At 40.6% G+C, this 19,029-nt stretch overlaps 1 protein-coding gene across 4 annotated transcripts in view; it reads right to left on the reverse strand.

Annotated features, from left to right (window-relative positions):
* Positions 1-19,023, reverse strand: part of TRIM33 (tripartite motif containing 33) — a 132,265-nt gene extending 113,242 nt beyond the window's left edge. For all 4 annotated transcript variants that reach the window (XR_005788898.1, XM_040471380.1, XM_040471379.1 and 1 more), the window contains exon 1: positions 18,491-19,023. Coding sequence is in view for 3 of the 4 variants with exons in the window: in XM_040471380.1 (XP_040327314.1) it covers positions 18,491-19,016 (526 nt within the window). In the remaining variant the exon portion in view is untranslated. The remainder of the gene's footprint in view (positions 1-18,490) is intronic.
* Between the last annotated feature and the right edge of the window lie 6 nt (positions 19,024-19,029).

Here is a 19,029-nt window from a genome sequence, read left to right on the forward strand (position 1 = left end):
GAGACAGAGGCAGAGCTTCATGAACACGTTCATAATAAGAATCTATAACATATTGTATCAACTATGCTTTAATTTAAAAAAAATACATAAACAACTCAAATGTCCATCAACACTTGAGTGGGTAAGAAAATTTTTAGCATATTCATACAACAAATGCTGTGAAGATAACTGAATAAAGTACATTCACAAGCAACATGAATAATCTCATAATGTTGAGCAAAAACAGTTAAAAACTGGTACATACTTCTAGTACCACTTAAAGTTTTAAAACAGGCAAAATTAATCTGGTGTTAAAAGGTAGCATCGGGGGCGCACGGCTGGTTCAGTCGACAGACCATGGGACTCTTGATCTCAGGGTTGTGAGTTCGAGCCCCATGTTGGGTGTGGAGATTAAAAATAAAATCTTTAAAAAAAAAAAAAAAAGGGCAGGACCATAGGTAGTGACCGGAAGGGGACACAGAGGGCTTATAGGGTGCTAGCAATGTACTATTTCTCATTCTGGCTGCTGGATTTATACAAGTGGGTTTACTTTATGTGTATTACCTAAACTATATAGAGTTTTATACCTTTAGTTTATGTATATTTCAATAAAATAGTTACTTTAAAAGATACATACATCGGGGGGCGACTGGTGGCTCAGTCGGTTAAGCATCCACTTCAGTTCCGGTCATGATCTCACGGTTTGTGGGTTCAAGCCCCATGTTGGGCTCTGCACGGATAGTGTGGAGCCTGCTTGGGATTCTCTCCCTCCCTCACTCTGCCCCTCCCCAACTTGTGCTGTCTCTCTCAAAAAATAAACTTTAAAAAATAATAAAATTAAAATTACATATATCGTTAAAATTACATTGGTCTCCTATCACAGAACTACTCTGTATGAGTAAATCTGTTTACTACCTTGGCCATGCTCTCTACAGAAAAGACCAGATCTTCGGAGAATTTTCTCTGGCATCAAACTGACTTTATCCCAAGCTCCTGCAAGGATAAGCAGTCTAAGCATGTTGCGCCAAGTTTCACACTACATTAAATGACCCACTGGAATCAACAATACATCTAACAGGCATCAAATGTGCAAATGTAACAAAAATAAACTTCACACAGTTCAAAATCTGGCAGTAGAGGGGCGTCTGGGTGGCTCAGTCAGTTGGGGGTCAAACTTCAGCTCAAGTAATGATCTCACGGTCTGTGAGTTCGAGCCCCACGTTGAGCTCTGTGTTGACAGTCTGGAGCCTGCTTCGGATTCTGTGTCTCCCTCTCTCTCTGCCCGTCCCCTGCTCTCACACTGTCTCTATCTCAAAAATAAAATAAAACATTAAAAAAAAAAATTTGGCAGCAGACCTGTGAAGAGCTCATGTATAACGTGCTATGAGCTCCAGTCATCCAACTCCATCTTTAACATGTAAAACCTTGAGTGTTTGGGAAGGTTTGTGTGTTTGGAAACCTTGAGTGTTTGTGGAAAGAAGAGGTAGGTAAATTTCAGAAGTATATTATGTAAGTTTGGTACAGAATTATTAAAATGCTGAAGGTACCTATGTCACAAATTAAACAGGCTTTTGTGAAGTTGCAAGCCACCATTTATTCAGCATTTCAATAAACTTAGCAAACGTGACCACACAATTCATAATTTGAAAATTCTCTTGCATTTCTTATCTAAGAAGATGGTAAAAACAATATTGATCATTCTAATGATACTTGATTCTTATTAAAATATTACAACATAGCTTACTGAAATACCCTAAAAGCAAAACTTTCACCTATGACTTTAGCTTTTAAAATTATAAAGTCAAACTAATTGTATATTAATTATATCCACCTCAAATATAAATGACCAATCAGATTCTAAGTTAGGACAAAGGCAGAAGACTGACTGCCTATCTGGGAGTATTTGGCCAGGATGGAGTATGTTTTAAATTCAAATTTTACTGTTTTTAGGCTAGCAAGCTTTGATATTACATGTCTTATACTAATTATCTACCTGGCCCCTAAAATCATCTGTCTAAGCCTATGCTATTTTTCTCCACATGGGAAAGTATGCATTTACGTAAATCTTATATTTCTGCCTCAGTGACCTCATTTGGTGTTTTTTTTTTTGGGTTTTTTTTTTGTTTTCAAAAAATTGAGGGTATTACCTAAGAGAATTTTGATGAGTAAATAAGATAACATGAAAAAGTTTTAACTTGAAGCTGACATTCTTTTATAGATAAGGAACATGAAGTCTAGTCAGATTCAAATAAACTTGTTCACATCTAATTCTCCCTGCTACCAAGGTTCATTTCACATATCTATTTTATTATATACCTCACAACACAAGGTGATTCTCACCAGAAAGCAGTATTTCATATTTTAAGAGGATAGCTGAAACGCTCTCCTAATCATTACTGTCAATTCTTCAGACTCACTTCAGGTTCATCAACAAACTAATACAGTTACGTGATTCTAAGTGCCCTACTCTCATGTCTGCTCTATTCCTGATGAAAAACTGGTATAGATCTTTTGAGTGACATTAGTTTTTTGCAAAAGTATTTGCTATGTGAAGATTAGTTTTGAAGTTATTCCCCAGTGACTGGAAAAGAAATCAGCGTATAATTTGGATATTAGCATTCTATCAATAAACCCTAGTCGGATAACAGGTCAAACTGTTCCAAAATTCTTATTCTGGCAGTTATTTGTGATGTTAGAAAAAGAAATATGGAATTCTCATTCTTTTTTTATTTTTTTAGTGTTTATTTATTTTTGAGAGACAGAGAGAGACAGTATGAGTGGGAGAGGGCAGAGAGAGAGAGAGGGAGACCCAGAATATGAAGCAGGCTCCAGGCTCTGAGCTGTCAGCCCAGAGCCCGATGCGGGGCTTGAACTCACAGACCGCAGGATCATGACCTAAGCCAAAGTCGGACGCTCAACCGACTGAGCCACCCAGGTGCCCCTGGAATTCTCATTCTTCCAAACCCATTGTGAGCAACAGGTCAAGATGTACATGCCACACTCCTTCAAACCCGATTCATAAGCAATGCCTAATACTTCTCACCAAATCTAAACATGGGACGTGACATCAAAAGGCATAGTAAAGCTTTGCAAAGACACAACATCAGACATACTATATAAATACTATGGTAACAAAAGAAAACAAATTTCCACAATTTTTATTCAAGAAATTCAAAATATAATAATAAAGAAATTTAGTAAACTTAGTATTACTTTCGTAAGGTAAACTCAGTAAAGTTTTTTGTAATATAGGTCTAAAGAATTATAAAACTTTTTGGGCGTTAACATTCTGCCTAACTGGGAGGACCTAATTAACTTGCATCAGTAAAGAGGTTTCCTTGCCTGGTTAATGAATAAACCATTCACAAACTTACGTTGGTTTCATTTTTTTTTATTTTAAAGAAATTCTATGATGAGATATTCCATTTTAAATTCTCTGATTTCTCCATCCTTTACTTTCCCTGCGAGTTAGGGATATCATGACCAGTGCTTGGTCTGCTATTGTCCACATATGTACTCCTTTAGTTGAGTCAGAGTAAAAATACACAATAAAGACTTCGCCATCCAACTTGAATTAACCCACACTCTACTATCTTAAAAGTGTGACAACTGAAATCTACTTTTCTCTTCTTTGAAATGATAGGTACACACTGGTAATTAAAATATTTTTATAAATGTCGTGCGATAGCCACACATATGCCTAGCAAGCTGTAGCTGCATCACCGCAATTTGTAGTACACCAAAAAGAAGCACAAAGCAATAAGTCCACATAGTCTTTGTCATACTAGTCATCTGCCACTGTAGCATGAAAGCAGTCACAGACAATACATAAACAAATGGGCACTGCTATGTTCCAAAAATTTTATTTATAAACACAAATTTGAATTTCTTATGTGAAAGTTTTCACATGTCACAAAATAATCTTTTGATTTTTTCCAACCGTTTGATAATGTAAAAATCATTCTTTGCTCATGAGTCATATAAAACTAGGCAGCAGGCTAGATTTGGCCCATGGCCCACAGTTTGCCAACTACGTCAAACTTTAGTTTGTCTAAAGTGAAGTCCAACAATCAACGTGCACAGAACCCTCAATCAGAATTGTATTGACTGGGGGTGCCTGGGTGGGTCAGTCAATTGAGCATCTGACTTTGGCTCAGGTCATGATCTCACAGTTCATGAATTCGAGCCCTACCTCGGGCTCACTGCTATCAGTCAGTGCAGAGCCCACTGCAGACCCTCTGTCCCCCCTCTCTCTGCCCCTCCCTCACTCATACTCTCTCTCTCAAAAGTAAATAAAACATTTAAAAAAAAAAAAAAGGAATTGTATTGCCTGACTGGCTCCGTCAGTAGAGAATGTGACTCTTGACCTCAAAGTGTTCAGTTCAAGCCCCATGCTGGGTATACAGATTACTTAAAATTAAAATCTTAAAAAAAAAAGTTGTATTGTCTCACTCAAACAGGAAGAGAATCAAGGATTAGCCACTGCTTGAAGAAGTCTCCAAAAGATCAAGATATAAAGGAAAAAAGTTAGAAAATAAAGTTAAGGAGGTCTTTCAGAACTTCAGTTGAATAAGCAAAGGGAAAACCTAAGGAAAAACATAGGAGAGAGTGTGACCCCACGAGTACTTACATCCAAACAGTAACCATTACAAAAATAGGGAGAGATGAAAAGGAAAATTGTTACTATAAAGATTACAAAAATAATAGAAAAAGTACAGTAAGCTTTTAAAAACAACGAAAATGAAAAAAAATCGAGAGGCACATCACTGTATTTAAGAACAAGGACAAAGGGATAGTAAAGGTTCCAGGGGTGCCTGGGTTGCTCAGCTGACTAAGAGTCTGACTACTGCTTTCTGCTCAGGTCACACAAATCATGGTCCGCGAGTTGGAGCCTGGTGTCAGGCTCTGCACTGCCAGTATGGAGCCTGCTTGGGATTCTCTCTCCCCCGATCTCTCTCTGCCCCTCCCCTGCTCACACTCTCCCCCTCTCTCTCTCAAAAACTAAACAAACTTGTTAAAAATTTTAATTTGATTTAATTTAAAAAGAAATAAGAGGTTTCAGAGGGTGGCTCAGTCAGTGGAGCATGCAACTCTTGATCTTGGGGTCATAAGTTCAAGCCCTATGTTGGGTATAGAGATTACTTCAAACACTTTGAGGGGCACCTGGGTGGCTCAGTCAGTTAAGCATCTGACTCCAGCTCAGGTCATGATCTCACGGTTCGTGGGTTCGAGCCCTACGTTGGACTCTGTGCCAACAGCTCAGAGCCTGGAGCCTGCCTCAGATTCTGTCTCCATTTCTCTCTCTGCCCCTCCTCCATTCATGCTCTCAAAAGTAAATATTACCAAAAAAATTTTTTTTAATATAAAAAATAATTAACTTCAGTGATTTTGCATTGGTGGCACCTCACAGAAGCAAAGGCAAAATACTCTTTGGAGGTTTGTTCCAACAAACCAGGTCTGGAAACTTTCATAAACAAAGCCCTGATGAACATGCTCAGAATCCCAAACTATAAAACACTGGAAGACACTACCTACTATGATCAAGAGTAGGAATGGGAATGCAAGCTGGTGCAGCCACTCTGGAAAACAGTACAGAGGTTCTTCAAAAAACTAAAAAATAGAACTACCCTACAACCCAGCAACTGCACTACTAAGTATTTATCCAAGGGATACGGGTGTGCTGTTTCGAAGGGACACATGCACCCCCATGTTTATAGCAGCGCTATCAACAATAGCCAAAGTATGGAAAGAGCCCAGATGTCCATCGATGGATGAATGGATAAAGAAGATGTGGTATATATATACAACGGAGTATCACTTGGCAATCAAAGACTGAAATCTTGCCATTTGCAACTACGCGGATGGAACTAGAGAGTATTATGCTAAGTGAAATTAGTCAGAGAAAGGCAAAAATCATATGACTTCACTCATATGAGGACTTTAAGAGACAAAACAGATGAACATAAGGGAAGGGAAACAAAAATAATACAAAAACAGGGAAGGGGACAAAACAGAAGAGACTCATAAATATGGAGAACAAACTGAGGGTTACTGGAGGGTGTGTGGGAGGGGGAATGGGCTAAATGGGTAAGGGGCACTAAGGAATCTACTCCTGAAATCACTGTTGCACTATATGCTAATTTGGATGTAAATTTTAAAAAATAAAAAATAAGACAAGTTGAAAAAAAAAAAGAGTAGGAAGAAGTGGGGTACCTGGGTGGTGCAGTCAGTTGAGTATGGAACTCTTGGTTTCAGCTCAGGTCATGATCTCATGGTTTGTGGGACTGAGCCCCACATCGGCCTTGCATTCACAGCGTGGAGCCTGCTTGAGATTCTCTCTCTCTCTCTCTCCCTCCCTCCCTCCCTCCCTCCCTCCCTCCCTCCCTCCCTCCCCCACTCGCCCTTGCTCTCTCTCAAAATAAACTTTAAAAAATAAATTTCTTAAAAAAAGAGTAGGAAGAATAGTAAAAATAATACCTCAAGAACTTCACAGAATGGAATTATCAAATATGAAATCAGAATATTTTTGGTATTTTAAAAATAAAAGGTAAAAAATAAATAAATAAATAAATAAATAAATGGTAAAATAAAAACAAAACAAAGCCAACACCTAAATGTAATTTAAGATAAACTAAATATATGTATAAAGTATATAAAGTATGTAAGAATAAAGGTTATAAAGCATATAGGAATAAAGTTTATAAAGTACATAGGAATAAGATGTGTAAAATATCTTCGGGGGGAAAAAAACCTATATAATTTTTTTTTTTTTTAATGTTTGGGGCTGGGAGAGGAAAAGAGGATCCCAAGCAGGCTCTACACTGTCAGCACAGAGCCCAACATGGGGCTCAATCTCATGAAACATACAATCATGACCTGTGCTGAAATCAAAAGTCGGATGCTTAACCGACTGAGCCACCCAGATGCCCTAAAAACCTACATAATTTTCAAAAACACTGAAGATTATAGCTAATGGAAAGGCATACAGGGTTTATGAACGGGCAGATACCATATTATAAAGATAGCAATTTTTTCCCTAATTAATTTATACAGATGGTCTCTGACTTACAACAGTTCGACTTCCAATTTTACGGCTTTACGATGGTGTGAAAGTGATATGCATTCAGGAAAAAAACCATACTTCGAATTCTGACTTTTGATCTTTTCCCAGGCAGGTGATATGCAGTACACACTAATTCATGATGATGGGAACAGCAGCGAGCCACAACCCCCTATGAGCCACATGATTATGAGGGAAAACAACAATACACTTAAAATCATTCTGTACCCATATAACTATTCTGATTTTTCACTTTCAGCACAGTTTTCAATAAATTACATGATACATTCAATATTTTATTATAAATTTGGTTTTGTGTTAGACAATTTTGCCCAACTCAAGACTATGGTAAGAGTTCAGAGCATGTTTAATTAAGATAGGCTAGGCTAAGTTGTTATGTAAGTTAGGTGTTACAAATGCATTTTCAACTTAGGATGTTTTCAATTTACAACAGGTTTACTGGGACATAATCCCATCATAGATCAAGAAAGATCTGTATATTGAGAGCACTTCCAACCAGAATGCTGAAAAGTTTTTTGTGTGTATATTTATTTTTGAGAGAGAGCACATGTACACATGTGGGGGACATGTGGGGGAGGGTGCAGAGAGAAGTAGAATAAACCCCAAGCAGGCTTCATGCAGTCAGCATGGAGCCCCTCACAGGGCTTGATCCCATGAACCGTGAGATCACAATCTGAGCCAAAATCAAGAAGGGTCAGATGCTCAACCAACAGAACCACATAGGCACCCTGACAAGTTTTTTAAATGAACTTTTACATGACTCTAAATGTGTAAGAGCAAAAAGTCAACATCAATGAAGATCTCATCTTGAAGATAAACAAGATATATGTGGAGGAGAGTGAAATTACCTAAATAAATAACAAAGTTTATTGGTTATTACAAAGGTAAAGCAAAAGAGAAATACTAGGGGGGGAAAAGTCAAGTGTAGTAGTTATCTATTGCTGCATAACAAATTACCCTCAAACTTAATAGCTTAAAACAACAATAACAATACATTATCGCTCAGTTTCTTTGAGTCAGGAATTTGGGAATGACTTGGCAAGTAGTTTTGGCTCAGTGCCTCTAAAAAGGCTGCAGTAATATGTCAGCCAAAACTGCAGTCATCTGAAAACCTGACCATGCTAGAGAATCCACCTCCAAAGTGGCTCATTCACATGACTGGCAAGTTGGTGCTGGATGTTGGCAGAAGGCCTCAGTTCTTCTCTACATGGGCCTCTTTACAGGACTGCTACAATGGCAGTTGTTTTCATCTGGAACAAGAGATCCAAAGAGTAAGGAAAAAGCTGTATGCTTTTAGTGACCTAGCTTCAGAACTCACTGTTTAATTCTCCTGTATTTTCTTGGTAACCCAGACGAGTTCTGAGTCACTGTAGGCTGAGACTACAGAAGAATGTGAATACCAGGAGAAAGGAACACTGGGGCCATCTTGGAGGCTGGCTACCACACCAAGCCATAGTAAGCTCAGAATAAATCTTCAACTTACATAACCAACAAAGGACCAGTATGTGGAACTTATCAAGATTCTTATAAATCAAAAAAATTTTAAATGTGAGCATTCAGCTAAAGAAAACTAGAAGCCATATAGACAAATAATTCACAAAAGCAGCAACATAAATTACATATAAGAAGCATTCAAAAAGTATTATTCATTAGCACCACATACTTCATGCTGTTTACCTACCATTAAGGCATAGGCTTTAAATATTTTTCTAAAAATGATATATTTATGTTCATTCAATCCTTATTTTTCCCCCACTTCCCCTTGGGAACAATATCCATTCTAGAAGCTGGCTAGGGACAGAGGTTCAGTTTGTGGCCATAAAAGAGACATAGGTTAATGTATCCAACACCATGAGCTCAAACTCTGAACTTGACCTCAGGAAAGTGACAGAACTCAACCAGTCATAAATTAAAAAAAAAAAAAAAAAAAAAAGAATAGACCTACAGTGAGCTATTTACAAAATGTTAAATGTCAACTTTGGTTACTCAGTTTAAATGCATGAATTTGCCACCTTCTACTATTCTATAATCTGACATTCTGCCCGGACTCTACATTATATTTGTCCCTTTTTAGTCTCAGAATCCCTCTTACACTCTTAATTAATGAGGACCTCAGCTTTTGTTTAGACAGGTTTTATGCATCAATATGTACAATATTAAAAATAAAAACAGAATTTTCAAAAATTTTTATTAATATTGTAATAAATTAAACACTTCTCTTTCTTTCATTAAAATTAAATATTCTATTAGTTCATTTTAAAAATAAACCCATTGTGAGGGCGCCTCAGTGGCTCAGTTGGTTAAGTGTCCAACTTCAGCTTAGGTCATGATCCCGCAGTTCATGAGTTCGAGCTCTGCATCAGGCTCTGTGCCGAAAGCTCAGAGCCTCGAGTCTACTTTGGATTCTGTCTCCCTCTCTCTCTCTTCCTCCCCTGCTCACACTGTCTGTCTCTCTGTCTCTCTTTCTCAAAAATAAATAAACTTTTAAAAAAAACATTTTTTTTTAAACAATAAACCCATTTTAGTGTGTGGGTGGCTCAGTCAGTTACGCTTCTGACTCCTGATTTAGGCTCAAGTCATAATCTCAGGGTTTTGAGATCGAGTCCCGTGTTGGGCTCAGTGGCCAGGCATGGAGTCTGCTTAAGATTCTCTCTCTCTCCCTCTACTGCTCTCGCACTCTCTCTAAAAAAAAAAAAAAAAAAGAACAGGGGCGCCTGGGTGGCTCAGTCGGTTGAGCGTCTGACTTCAGCTCAGGTCATGATCTCATGGCTCATGAGTTCGAGCCCCGGGTTGGGCTCTCTGCTGACAGCTCAGAGCCTGGAGCCTGCTTGGGATTCTGTGTTCCCCTCTCTCTCTGCCCCTAACCCACTCGCATTCTGTCTCTGCCTCTCTCAAAAATAAACAAACATTTTTAAAAAGTATTTAAAAAAACAATTTTTTTAATTAAACATTTTTTAAAAATTATATTCTTCGTCTAAAAAAATTAAAATGGGGCACCTGTGTGGCTCAGTCAGTTAAGCGTCCGACTTTGGCTTTGGTAGAGCACCCAACTCTTGATCTCAGCATTGTTAATTCAAGCCCCATGTTGGGTGTGGAGCCTACTTCAAAAATGAAAAGAAAGAACTGCATTTTCCAAAACAAAAAGGCTTTAGTGAAGGGTGGCATTGTTTTAACATTTTTTAAATCTCTTTAATGTCTGGTTTAATATTAGATGGCTGAATACATGCTTTTGCATTTAATCTGTTGTGACAGATTGTTTTGTTAAAGAATATGAAGAAACCTGGTCTTATACAGCTATGGATTTAAAAAAAGGGAAGACTATTTTAATGGCCTCTCAAACAACAGTGGGGGCGGTGGGAGGGGGCACCTGGATGGTTCAATCGGTTGAGTGTCCGACTGTAGATTCTGGCTCAGTCATGATCCCAGGGTTGTGGGATTGAGACTCAATCTCTCTCTCTCTCTCTCTCTCTCTCTCTCTCTCCCCCTCTCCCCTGCCTGCTCACTCTGTCTCCAATTAAAAAAAAAAAAAAGCTTAAGAAGAAAAAGAAATACATTTGGTGCATCTGTGTGGCTTAGTCAGTTAAGCATCTGACCCTTGATCTCAGCTCAGGTCATGACCTCAGGGGTCATGAGTTCTAGCCCCGCATTGGGCTCTGCCCTGGGCATGAAGTCTACTTTAAAAAAGAAAAAAATCTTAAAATAAAAAATACACTATATATACATACATATGTGTGTGTGTGTGTGTGTGTATTTTTTTTTTTTTAAGTAGTCTCCACACCCAGCACAAGGCTCAAACTCATGAACCTGACATTCAGTTGCATACTCTACCAACTGAGCCAGCCAGGCACCCCCCACTTTTTTATATTTCTGTAGTATATCATATCCACACTGTTTATTTATTTATTTTGAGAGAGAAAGAGAGCGAGCACGCAAGCATGAGTGGAGGAGAGGGGCAAAGGGAGAATCAGAATCTTAAGCAGGCTCCATGCTCAGCTATTTATGTACTTTGAGAGAGAGAGAGAGAGAGAGAGAGAGCGCGCGCGCGCGCGCGCGCACGTGAGCCAGTGCTAGCATGAGTGGAGGGGAGGGGCAGAGGGAGAGAGACAGAATCTTAAGCAGGCTCCATGTTCAGCCCCGAACCCGACACCAGGCTCAATCCTACAACCCTAGGATCATGACCTGAGCTGAAATCAAGAGTCAGATTCTCAACCGACTGAGACACCCAGGCTCCCCCAAGTGTATTTCTTAAACGTCAGTAGCAATGTGGAATTTCAAACCATACTGATGAATTTTTACTACTCCCTTACATTAAAATCTACTGGCCTATTTTACACTTTAAATCTCTTTCCTCTACAAGATTTTGTAACATGATGCACTGGTCATTTGGAGAATACTGGTTCACCATGTAGATATTCCAAACATTGACATTTCATTGCATACTATCAAAAAAATTTTGACACTTTAATACACTACCAATCTCATCAGAAAAGCTTTTAAATATTGAGAAGTTATCAAGTTCATGATGGAAGATACAAGTTTTTTCCAAGATTCTAATTTTCATTTAAAATCTCAATCTTTATCATTGGCATCATATAATGTCACTTGTTTTCCTTCAATTGACAGGCTCAGTTCATTCATTTTTGAGAAAATGGCTGCCAACACCCTGTCTGAAAACCATAGTTTGTCAATCATTCTTTCAAGTAAAAATTATTTTCCATGAAAATAAAGAAGCTAATTCAGCTTTGAATTCAAACAACTGCACAAGTACTTTCCTTCTTACACTTGAGTCTGCAGCAGAAGCATTTTATGCACAGTTCCCGTTTCATCACATTTATTAAAAACCAAGATTTGGGGGGGGTCTGCCTGGGTGGCTCAGTCGGGTAAGCGTCCAACTCTTGGTTTCAGCTCAGGTCATGATCACACACTGTGAGTTTGAACTGAGCCTGCTTAGGATTCTCTCTCCCTCTCTCTGCCCCTCACCTGCTCACTCTGTCAAAATAAATAAATAAACTTAAAAAACATTAAAAACCAAGATTTAATAAAATAACGTCCTAATGCTTCATTAAAGACAAAATGAAACTAGTATGTTTTTTGCTGTTGTTGGTTTTGCTTTTACTCTAAGTGTGTGGTGGTAAAGACAAAAGGACTTTTAGTGTGGTTTGTTCCTGCTAAGGTGCCAGCAGTTTTACACATCACTGCTTTTGCATCACTAATATAAACATCAGAACAGGAATGAGGCAAATAATGAATAAATGTTAGTATGAAAACAGTTTTAACTGCCAATGTCTGAAAGTGCATCAGAGACATCTCCCCAAAGTTTTAAGGACCATCTTTGAGAATCACTACTTTAAGGCATTCTCATTTAGGGTCTGCTAAGAATATTGACAAGGAAATAAAAAGCAGTCAGATTCTTCTAAAATTTTTGATGTACACATAGTAGACCTTGTGAATAATTAGGTCTTAGACCATTGGTTTATAAGTTTTCACATTATAAATTTTAAGTAGCTGGAGAGATCTGGAATGCAAAGATCTTTACATCCTTACAGTGATGCTGTACATCACTGTATGTCAGAAAAGCCTAGAAGAACACCAACAATTTACCTTCCTTCCTCTTTTTTCTGCTCACCGTATAGAGGTAGTCATAAAGACAATGAAGGACAACTGGAAGACAACAGAAATAATAGTTTTGGGGGTCTTACCATGTGTGAGGCGCTATATGAAGCACTTTACAATGTATTAACTCACTGAATCCCCACAATAACACTATGAAGTAGATGTAATTACTACTCTCAATTTACGGATGTTAAGTAACTTATCCACAGACATTCAGGTAGTAAATGGTGGAGCTGAAAAATGAATTCAGGTACTCAAGTCTTGAATTGTGTGCACTTAACCAACCACAGAAGTATTTCAGTTTTCTTTGACACAGCTTTGAATGCTTGCTGCTGACTATATTATCATTCAAAAACTCAGGCTTGTTTATATAAATAGGGCATTAGAGAAAGCAGGACCTAAAAAAACCCCAAATAGATTAAGCCACAGAACTAGCAAACTGCCAAACAATATATACACTCCTGACGCAAGAATTTCCTAGGGCTTAAATAGAAGACTCCTCACAGTGGCTTACCATACCCAGTGAGAAAACAGCCAGACACACAGCAAGAAGGTGCTCTTCATACCAGACCCAGGTATTCCCTCCCACTTACCACATGAATATTGCCATCTCAGACTTTTCAGAGTAAGTTGAAGATTCCGAAACAATCATTTTTCCATGTTGATTTTTCCATCGTTCCCCACAAATGGTAAGAATATTAAAATTATGTAGATATAAAAAGTTGGCAGAAAAAAACAATACAATCATGGGATTTCCCAGGATAGGAACGCAACCTGTTCATACTGCAAAAGACCTGAAGAAGCTGTCTGGTGCCTTACCCAAAGCTACACAGCTAACTAACAGCAGAACACAATGCAAGTTACTCTCAGTCCAGTTCTTCATCCATATCACCATGCTGTCTCAGAAGTGCCTACTACACAAGTCTCATCTCCTTCAAGAGTTCATTCAAGAGTTTGTTCAGATGCATCAATACAAATCTGTATTTTTATTGATACATTACAGATCTATACACACCCACTACTGACAGTTATTCCAACTCAACCTGAAATAATTAAAAAAAAAAAAAATCACAAGGCACTTTTATTTATTTTTGAGAGAGAAAGTATGAGGGGCAGAGAGAGAGAGGTAGAGAGAGACTCCCAAGCAGGCTCCACACTGTCAGCACGGAACCAAATGTGGGGCTCAAACTCATGTGAGGTCATGACCTGAGCTGATCTTGGAATGGTTAACCAACTGAGCCACCCGGGCACCCCCACAAAGCACTTTTAATTGAGATTCAACAAATATTAACTAATTTATCGGTTTTGATTTTCCAAATATTTCAAGAGTAAATAGATCAACCTTTCTCTTAAAAATATCTAAATCCATGTTTCTCAAAGTGTGGGCGGTACCAGAATCAGAATCACATGAGGTACCCATATCATTCCCCAAATCAATAGAGTTTCTAAAACTCCCAAAGTGGCATTTTAAAAAGTTCTCCAGGTGAGGCACCTGGGTGGCTCAGTCAGTTAAATGTCCAACTCTTGATTTCGGCTCAAGTCATGATCTCATGGTTCGTGGGATCGAGCCCTAAGTCAGGCTCTGAGTTGACAGGATTCTGCTTGGGATTCTGCTTGGGCCCTCTCTCTGGGGCCCTCCCTCATGCATGTTCTGTCTTTTTCTCTCTCAAATAAACGTTTTTTTTTTAATTTTTAAAAAGTTCTCCAGATGATTCTTACTCATTCAAAAGATATTTAATGAACACTCACTCTACAATATTCTAGTGGGCAAAGATAAAGGAGTAAACAAAAACAAGAAAACATTTTAGATTTTAGCTGTGCTATGAAAGAAAAAAGGTAACATGTTAAGAGGGTGACCTAGAGGATCACTTTAAAAAGAGCCATCAGACACAGGATCTTTAGGGTGATGAAAATACTCTGCATGGTATTATAATGATGGGTATAGGTCATTATATATTTGTTCAAACCCACAGAATGTACAAACACTAAAAGTGAGCACTAATGTAAACTATGGACTTTGGGTGATTATGATCTACCAGTGTAGGTCCATCAACTGTGACAAATGTACTAGTCTGGTGGGGGATATTGCAAACGGGGAGGCTATGCATGCATGGGAGCTGGGGATATATGGGACATCTCCGTATCTTCCTCTTAATTTTGCTATAAACCTAAAACTATTCTAAAAAATAAAGCCTTAGGGGTGCCTGGGTGGCTCAGTCGGTTAAACGTCCCACTCTTGATCTCAGTTCAGGTCATGGTCTCACAGTTGGTGAGTTGAAGCCCCACATGGGGCTCTGCACTGAGTGTGGAGCCTGCTTGAATTCTCTCTCTCCCTCTCTCTCTGCCCCTCCCTGCTCATGTGCTCTCTCTCTCTCTCTCTCTCAATATAAATAAGCTTTAAGAATAATAAAAAATAAAGCCTTAAATAAAAAAAAGAGCAGAGAAGGCCTTTCTAATGAGGCAACATCTGAAGTGAGGAACCCTTCACTAAAAACAAGTGGTACTTAAACTTAGTGTGCATCAAAATCACCTAAAGGACTTGTTAAAACAGATGGCTGGCTGGTCAGAGGTCTGGAGTGGGGCCCAAGAATTTGCATTCCTAACAAGACTGAAGATGATGTTGATGCTGCTGGTCCAGAAACCGCATTTGGAGAATCACTGATCTAGAAGGAACAGTTAAAAAGTGTGAAGAACTTTGGTATGTTAGAGGAACAGAAAAAAGGCCAGTTATTAGGAAAGGTAATGCACTTGTCACTGTTTCAAAACCACTTAACATGTTGACTTAAGCTACCAGTTATGGCTCCCTAGACCAGAAAAGGAATCGTTGTTGGACAATACTTACATTTGTAAAGCATTTCACTGTTGTTGTTTTAATTTTTTTTTAACGTTTATTTATTTTTGAGACAGAGAGAGACAGAGCACGAATGGGGGGGGGGGGTCAGAGAGAGAGGGAGAGACAGAATCCGAAGCAGGCTCCAGGCTCTGAGCCATCAGCCCAGAACCCGACGCGGGGCTCGAACTCACAGACTGCGAGACCCTGACCTGAGTTGAAGTCGGACGCTTAACCGACTGAGCCACCCAGGCGCCCCAGCATTTCACTGTTTATAAAAGCATTTTCACATTTATTATTTCACTTAACTTAGTGAGATGTAAGTAAAGGACTATTAACTACATTTTAGAGATAAAGAAACTAAGGGGCAGAAACATTATAAACCTTCTTTGCAGAAAAGAATCAAGTGGCATAACTATGTCCTCTGACCCCAAACCCAGTATTCCTTCTACAACAACATGCTTGCTTTTTTAAAGAGCAAAGCAAAGGATACATACAGGAGTTAATACTAAAAAACTATTTTCTAGACTCCCTGTCTAAAAAGATGGTGGCTCCCAGACTTAATTTGTTTTAGATACTGGTTAGAAAGCAACAGTGCCTTAAAAATGACAATATTTAGTTCCATCTACTTATTGCTCCGAGTTCAAAAACAAAGGATAGAGAATGAAGAGAGAATTCACAGACTATTACCCTATTTCTCCCGCATAAATATCAGAGTGCCAATTCCATAACCTCAGTCTCTCAGCCACATCACTCAAACACAATTTTCACCTTATGTTCCCTGTAAATCTCTCACCTAATCCAGGCTCCCACAAGAGCACTGAACCCCACATGTCTTACTTATACTCATGAGGCCATGTACATGGGTGTTAGTTATACACCCATTATCGCTTAGTATCTTCAACATCAATCAAATCCTTATTCTTAACATTTTTAGCTGTAGGTCTCAGTAATCAAACCCGAAACATAAGTGAAATCATCATATCCCCCTTCCACCACATACACATACACACACACACACCGCTCTGCTTCTGTTCCTGAATTCTTTTATTCGCATTAATAGCACTGCCACCCACCAAACAAGAAACCTGGAACTCAGCCTAGACACATTTGCCTCCCCTATACCAATGTCAATTCCCTCTGCCCAACCTCCATTCCCAAGGCCACTTAGAATTAGTTACTACTAGGGCACCTGGGTGGCTCAATCAGTTAAGCTTCGGGCTCTTGATTTTGGTTCAGGTCATGATCTCAAGGTTTCATGGGTTCAAACTCCATGTCAGGCTCTCTGCACTGCCCACCTGCTTGGGATTCTCCTCTCTGTCTCTTTCAAAATAAATGAATAAACAAGAAAAAAAAAACTAAATAATAATTAAATAGCTGCCATTTCATTAGTTACTATCACATACTACTCACTTTACATACTTCATTCATTCTATCAATAATTCTATGAGGTTGGCAATTTTGTCCTTGTTTCATAACTGAAAAAGCTAAGGCTAAGAAAAATTTATCCGTCCAAGTCACAAGGAGGAAGTAACAAAGTAGACCTCCATACTCAAATGTGTCACCAAATCCATACCTGTCCCCCATTCCAAAATGCTTCCTTCTTTAATACCTGTTATCAGTCATTTATTAATTCCAAATGCTCATTTCTCAGATTACTGTGAAAATTATCTTCGGCCAACCTTGCCTCCCCTTACTCTCCAATGTGCCCCCAAGTGATCTTTCTGGATCACAAACATGATTCCTTTTATCCACTTGATAGAAAAGCCCTTCAGGGACTTTTAGTCTACACTGCACAAGACAGGCTTTTCAGTATGAATCCCAAACCCTTTTGCACAGGTCAGCAATACCTTTCCCACAGTTCTGAATTTCAAGAGCTTTGAAATTTTAAAGTTTTCCAAAATGTGCAACAAAACCCACCCTGAACGGTGGTTATTTCTATCCCATTGGTGAAACATTTGTATGTTTCACTGCAGAAGCATTAATGTGTTTGATAACGACTAGTTAACCCTTAGCTCCAGAGATGTGTAAAGTACCTTGTGCTGTAAAAACTCCCCAATCCAGTGAACCACTCACCCTTCAAGAAACCTGTTCCAGGGTTTCCTTTTCAGTGAAGTTCCCCTGACCTTCTCTTGATGTGCCACAACTACTGTATCAAGCACCCACCTCCACTGCTATAGGCAGTATATTTGTTTTCCCTATATGACTATGAATGGGCTCCTCACTGAGTATTTTATTTAATCCTAGCACAATGTCTGGAACACTAGGGGCTCATTAACGTACAATGAAACCCAGCTGTCTCTAACTCCCAATTCCCTTCCAAGTTCATTTCTCCTTCACCCCTAAACCTTAGGATATTCCCCTAAACATGCAGGCCCTTCGCGGCTATTTTCTTTTGCAGAGTTCCTCCTTGCCAATGTCATCCTAAAATTACTCTCCACCAGACAGCTTCTCTCAGCTCTAAACTCTCCAATACCCTTTATCGTCCTCTATTTTAGTCCCTAGTCCCGCTTTCCCCTAGCCTCGAACAGGGCAAGTCCTTCCCTCCAAGGTAATTCGTCCTCACAGCCCTTACCGCTTACCTACTCAACACCTCTCCGGCTACAGGCCTTCCCTCCCAAAACACTCCTCGCAGGAGGCTTCCCGGACCTGGTCCCCTTTCTCTATCCGAGTCCACCAGCTCCCCGAACCTGCGCTCGGCCGGAATCCACGCCTTCCCGGCCCGTATCCTCACACCCCAAACCTCCCTTGCAGCCGGTATCCCCTCCCCCAGCCTCTCGCTGCCGGCACCCCTCCCTGCACCCTCCCCTTATCTCCGGCGGCCCACCTTCTCTGGAAACTGTCCCGGGGCCGTGTCTTCCACCTCTCAGACCCCTCAGGATCGCGCCGGTCCGAGCAACCCCGGGCCCGGGCACCTCCGTCCCCAGATCCTCCTCGGGCCCGCAAATCCCCTTCGGCCCAGACCTCGGGCAGGGCCTCCCGCTCACCTTGCTGGATGTCGCCGTTGCTGCCCCCCGGGATGGGCACGCTGAGCTGGCGCTCCGGCTCCGGCAGGCAACGCAGGCAGAAGGAGTGAAGGCAGGGCAGCAGCTTGGGCTCCGCCTCACGCCGGCTCTGCAAGCTCTGCTGACACACGGCGCAGGTGTCCAGGAGCGAGGCTGGCGGTCCAGGAGGCGGCCCCGCCGACGGACCCGGAGCGGGAGCCGAGGCTGGAGCTGGGGCCGGCGTCGATGCCGCCCCCCCGGGAACTCCAGGGCCCACTGAGGCCGCAGGGGCTGAGGCAGCCGGGGCCGAGCCCGAGGAGGCCGCGGACACCCCCCCGTCGTCGGGCCCGGCCGCGCCGCTCTCCGCGCCCGCCCTGCCGCCTTCCTCCTCCTCCTCCTCCACCAGCACCGCGGCGAGAGGCGGCTCCGCCTCCTGCGCCGCGGGCCCGGCGGCCCCGGCAGTTACCGGCGCGCTACCGCTGCCCCCGCCGCCGCTCTCAGCCTCGCCGCCGCCTTTGTTTTCCGCCATGTTTTCCTCTTTG

Source organism: Herpailurus yagouaroundi, unplaced genomic scaffold (genome assembly GCF_014898765.1).
Source record: "Herpailurus yagouaroundi ecotype Mexico unplaced genomic scaffold, PumYag 77, whole genome shotgun sequence".
In the NCBI taxonomy this organism is placed as follows: Eukaryota; Metazoa; Chordata; class Mammalia; order Carnivora; family Felidae; genus Herpailurus; species Herpailurus yagouaroundi.